General features: G+C 34.1%; 1 protein-coding gene across 1 annotated transcript; it reads left to right on the top strand.

The window, feature by feature from the left end:
- The first annotated feature begins 2,466 nt into the window (after positions 1 to 2,466).
- Positions 2,467 to 3,585, top strand: LOC122009619 (proteasome subunit alpha type-5-like). Its single transcript, XM_042565848.1, has 3 exons — positions 2,467 to 2,607; positions 2,770 to 2,835; positions 3,209 to 3,585. The coding sequence occupies exons 1-3, from the start codon at positions 2,482 to 2,484 to the stop codon at positions 3,299 to 3,301; spliced, it is 285 nt and encodes a 94-aa protein (XP_042421782.1). The 5' UTR covers positions 2,467 to 2,481; the 3' UTR covers positions 3,302 to 3,585.
- The last annotated feature ends 2,214 nt before the right edge of the window (positions 3,586 to 5,799 follow it).

Genomic DNA, 5,799 nt, shown 5'->3' with positions numbered 1-5,799 from the left:
TACAAGGATGCTATTTACCTGCTAGATTCCCTAAGTTGCCGCATTCGCGATGATGATTCAAAATACGTAATGGAAATGTGAGTTCAGATTTCTTTTAGTAAATATTTATTATAATAAAAATCTTATTTAACAAATATTCTTAACGTATGAAGGGCCTTAAAATTGTTTAATTCAACCAAGGGAAGGAAAGGTAGGAAAAATGTTAAGTGGGAAGTAGTTAAGGTATGTGTACTTTTGTTTAACATATATTGTAATGTGTATAATTTTCATTAACAATTTGACTCTAATTACTATATATAGGCTCCTCAACAACCGGATGCGAAACAATGTGGTTTTTTTGTGATGCGATTTATGAGAGAAATTATTGAAGAAGTTGAGACTATTGAGAGAGATTCGCTGCAATCAATAGTAACATTATTTAGCTTATCTCAAATTATTTGACATAAACTATTTAAAATTGCAAAGTGATCAGTGTTGATTATTTTTTCCATTAACATAAATTGTGTATGCTCACAGTTCACAAAAATAGGGTACTCTCGTGAACAAATTGATGAGGTTCGGTCCGAGTTGGCGGAGTGCATACAAGATCATATTTATGAATAGGTATGGAATGATAGTTGCCATAATTCTATTTAGATTTAAGTTCATGGAATGGTGGTTTTTTTGGTGGAATCATAGTTAATGCCAATTTTTTTGATGCAGTGCATAGTTACCAGATCGACCTTGAGCAGTTGACCCCAAAGAAAAGTTGTCACTGAAGTTTAAAAACTTGTGAAAATTTTTAGTGAATGATGATGTTTTGTGAATGATGATGTTTTGGAAAAATTGTCACTTAGGTGAAAGGATGTTTTCTGGATTAATATGCAAGTACAAAGCACTGTATTATATGTTATTCTGTAAAGTTCTGTCAGTGTAAATTATCTAGTTTCTTTATCTAGCTTTTGTTCCACTATTGGGTTTGTTTTTCTAATAATTACTCATGCAGCAAAATACTGAGCAAGAAGTTGTAGATCTTATAATCAGGTAAAGTAGAAAAAGTTAACTACTTCATTATGCTTTCATCTTAGTATTTGTATATTTGATTTGTCTTCTTTGAACCAACTTCAAGTCAAAAGCCGATCCTCTAGATAGCTGTTAAAAATAAGGTATTATTTGGTTTGTCTGATCTTAATATTTGGTAATATTTGGTCTTTGATGCTCACGACAGAGTTCCAACGCTGCATGATTACCTTGTTCAAGCAGATTGCTCGCTGCCTCAGTAGCTCACATTTTCAGGTTTGTTTCATCATTGATATTCCTTCTTTTTAGTGTTCTATATTAAAAGGAAATACTAACTGTCGATGAGATTGTTATCCTCTTGCTTGAACATGAACCAAAGTATATAAATTTGACCTTTTGATCCGAAAGTATAAAAAAAGTTAATTGGATACTAGTTTTTTATTTTTTTTTTGCAGTTGCATTTGTTGTATTTTCATATGTTTCTCAGTGAACTTCTAAACAATTCTTTTTTCATTAATTTATTAAGGCTTATTATAAGTTTCAGTTTGATGGTGCAAATTGTTTTCTTTTGTAATCCATCTGTTTCTTCTTTGGTTTAGGAAAGTTGAAGTGAATCCCTTGATAGCTGTTTCATAGGTTTGTTCCATTATTTTCCAGTACGTACTGGAATCACTATCAATAGCCCTCAAGGACTGTTTACAACCTTGCAATCAAATTAATTGGACTTATAATCTAATGTATGGTCATCTGGAGCATGAATATTGGAGGATTCATGAATGACTCTTCGGATGATGAATGTATGTCATTTAATATTGGTTCATGTATTTATTTAGATACATCTTGAGTATTCCTATAAATACCCTATGTATTTAACAATTCAAAGATGAAGAAAATCAGAAGTAGTTGAACACTAACACTTGGACGCCAACATTTTTGAGTTGGCGCCTAGATTTGACCATCTAACAGACACGGCTAAAGGATCAACTTCTATGAACACCCTTAATAACTTATACAGATATTTGTGAACAATTAGGTTGGTGGCTATCATTTATCCTCCCTTTTTGTTGTTTTTTCCATGTACCCAATGCAGCTTTCATTTCAAAGGTTCCAAGCTGATGAACAAGGATGGGTGGACACAATCCTTTTGATAATATTTTATTTCCTCAATAAGCTACAGTGTCTGAAGTGCTAAAATGTATAAAATTTTCACGTTAAACCCTCCTATTAGGGAACTGATTTTATTGTCCTAGTGGGTTGTTTACTACTATTAACATAATCTTCCTGTGTCCTAAACGATTCTTCCCAGAGATCACTCTTTAGGAGATACAAATATTCTAGTGCATATGTATTATTGTGCTGGACCTTTTCGTATGTTAATGTTTCTGCTCGATATTACAAATGTCAGAAGTTATCTGGTAAAATCTGAAGTCTCTCCTACACAGTCTCTGCTATGTAGTCCTGTATTTCAATGTTTTGCTTCAAATGTTACATGCTATAAATTGCAGGTACTATACCGATCCATCTGGCACATTCTGGCAATGCAATGCAAAAGCAATAGGATCTGGATCCGAAGGAGCTGATAGTTCTCTTCAAGAGCAATACAACAAGGTAGCTACTATGGCAATTTTAGATATACATGGCTGTGCAAGGCAAATTTGCTTTGACGGCAGCCTTCTCTATTGTGGCTACTTAGATCTATAGTAATTTTCTGTTTGTGGTATTGTGGTGGCGGTGATGAGAATAATTTCATGAGGGCGCTTGTTTATCCAGGACCTGTCCCTTCTGGAAGCTGAAACTATAGCTCTTTCCATCCTGAAACAAGTCATGGAAGAAAAGGTATATTTCTTGTGGTTTTTCTGTATCTACCTGCTTTAGAAGATAGATAAGGCATCCCTGTTATCAAACCTGGATTAGGTTCATTCAGGCTCCTGGTTAATGAATTATTACTTGGTCTATTTGGATAAACTAATCGGGTGTGCTTAGATGTTTACTTCTAAATCATATAAACACTGCATTTAAATATGATAAAGAGAGAATACACTATTCAATCTGGTACCAGCTGACCTGAATGTATGTTTTGGGTACTTTTGTATTAGACGGGTAAATTGGACTGATGCTTAAGGATCCAGTTCTAGGGTTTCATTTTGTTTTACATAAATTGCAGAGTATTGCAACTTTTACATTGCTAATTACTCATTTGCATTAACAGGTAACCCCTAATAATGTTGACATTGCAAAGGTGGCTCCTACTTACCATCTATATACACCTGCCGAGGTTAAAGATGTCATTTCTCGCCTTTGATCGGCAAGGCCATTTATCTTGTTATCTGCGTTTCTTCGTACTTCATACTACTTGCTAGATTGCTGTTTAATTGTGCTGGATGCTGTGACCTTATTGTGTTCTGGTTGCTTATCCACTGAACCATATTCCGTTCAAAGAAGTTTAGTAATGTCATCTGCAATTTCTCTAAAAGTTTTATTCCCTTGGAGTCTATGCTGTGAAATTATAATATGTCATCTCTCATTTTTCACATTCGCAGTGAAACAATTAATAGCTCACAAAAAATAGCTGAAGGTTGAATTTTAGTTTGCAAGTGTCTTGTACTTTGACTGGTTCCAGAATTTTGCTCTCAGGGTAGTTCACATTTTTATTGTTTTTTAAAGAAATTTGATATGGACAACTTTCTTGGGGGCCTTTGCTAATATTTTACCTCATTTACTGGATGTTTTTCAATTTTCACCAATGTAACCAATGTAACAGGAGACTTGGAGAAGAAATACTACAAGTGTTCAAGTCAATGTCACATTTAAATGCGGTATTGTTGGATATTGTTGGAGAATTGCTAGTCCAGTTTATGCGGAGAACATTGTGAACGAGGAAGTGGACTGTTTAACTAGCCCTTTTTGGTTCTCATACCTCAAAGAGGTTGAGGGTATTAGGGTTTAGGGTTATGTTAGGTTGTTGATTGTGTTATGCGAATATTCTATGAATCTATCTATTAAATTATTATGCTACAGAAAGAACAACCTGAAACTATTGCCGAAATTATGCCCATTAATAATTAATCTATGCAATACTGCATACAAGATGATATTATCTTGGTCTAAGAGCTGTGCACTTCTTCAGCTGACTGAAATGAGATGCAAGGATGTGATGGCGAAGGTAGATATAGACGGAAAAGCTCATGCTAAGTTGAATTTGTACTTCATCTAAGATACTTCAAATGAGGCTGGGATACTAGAGATTTGAGCAACTGCTCATGGGTTCCATCACGTAGGCTTTGTTCCAAATATTTATGGAATGGCAAATGGACTTTTAGCTTTCCAGCTTCTAGGGTCCTATAGGAAGCCTTTGAACCCAAGATCTGGAAAACTCCTGTTTCTGTCGATCCTTATGGACCGAGCAGAGTATAGAATTAAGGAAGATTTTGCTTGTAGAATTGGAATGGAGAAAGGCGCTCTTTCACCGATTACAAAATGATCGGTTAGTAACACATTGATGTGGGCAATCAACTTAATAGGAGTGTTGCTCAACACATCGATAATGATAAGTGGAGGTACGCCATACAACCTTTTGCTTCCCATTTGTCATTGCCATTATAGGCCTTCCACACGAAGTAACATTTGGACAACTTTACAATCTCATGCGAATTACTAGACGCAATGACTCATTGTTCCTTCGGCTGCGAAGTCTACTAGTCGTAGCATAAACAAAAGGGTTACGACAAATGTAGAATGAATAAAAAAAAACAACATCAAGTATTACATTGTGCCTGGCTACAAGAAGACCGGGGCCGCAAAATCCAATAAAGACAGGTCAAACATCAAGTAGCATTTTGTAACTTATTCCTCTTAGGTTATATGCTTGGTTAATATATATGCTTAGAACTTGTAAAGACAGGTCAAACATTAATATGCTTGGTTAATATATCCATCTACAACACTCCGCTTTTTCCTCTAAATATGATTTTCATTTAGCATAGAACTAATGCCAATTTTTTTATTTTGATGCAATGTTTAAAGAGCTTGAGTAGAAGTTGGCCCTAAAGAAAACTTGTCAGTTATGATATAAACACACTTACGGTCTGAATTACATGTATATATAACATTGACATATTATTTAGTACGAGATTTACATGTATGAAAGTTTTCATACAAAATTTCTTGATTGCCTACAACCCCAGGTGTGTTGATGACAAGTTGAAGAAGATGGCTCTAAGAGTGATAGCTGAAAGCCTTTCAGAAGAAGAGATTGCTGGACTTAAAGAAGCAATTCCATGCGATGGACACCAACAACAACGGTTAGTCAATGATGAGGTTTTGTAAAACTTGTGTGTTTGAAAAATTATTGTCATGAAGTTAAGGATAACTTGTATGATACAAATTTAATTTGTGGATCAATATGTATACATTTTGTTTGTATAATATAAAGTTTTATTTATTTGTTAAATAGTCTTATTATAAAAATGATTGTGGTTGTGGATATTCAATTATATGTAAATTTTGAGTATTTTTTATAATTTTTGCTATTTAATTAAGAAAAACACTATTTTTTATAAATTTAAAAAGACAACGTTTTTAAGTAATAAAAGACAACGCTTAAAAAACAATGTCTTTGAGACCAACCACAACGCTTTTAAAGCGTTGTCTTTGATATGTGCATTTTTACAACAGCATCTTTAACAACGCTTTTTAAGAACGAATAGACAACGCTTAAAAAGCGTTGTCTTTGTGACCAACCACAACGCTTTTAAAGCGTTGTCTTTGATATGTGCATTTTTACAACAGCTGTAAAGCCCG

The sequence above is a fragment of the Zingiber officinale genome, chromosome 1A, assembly GCF_018446385.1.
Source record: "Zingiber officinale cultivar Zhangliang chromosome 1A, Zo_v1.1, whole genome shotgun sequence".
NCBI lineage: Eukaryota > Viridiplantae > Streptophyta > Magnoliopsida > Zingiberales > Zingiberaceae > Zingiber > Zingiber officinale.
Note: the sequence above shows the minus strand (reverse complement) of the source record. Positions and strands in the feature narration are given on the sequence as shown.

Coding starts and splice junctions, on each gene's coding strand:
- LOC122009619 (XM_042565848.1), top strand. CDS start 2,482: ATGTTACATGCTATAAATTGCAGGTACTATACCGATCCATCTGGCACA. Junction 2,608..2,769: donor TTCAAGAGCAATACAACAAG/GTAGCTACTATG, acceptor TTGTTTATCCAG/GACCTGTCCCTTCTGGAAGC. Junction 2,836..3,208: donor AACAAGTCATGGAAGAAAAG/GTATATTTCTTG, acceptor TTGCATTAACAG/GTAACCCCTAATAATGTTGA.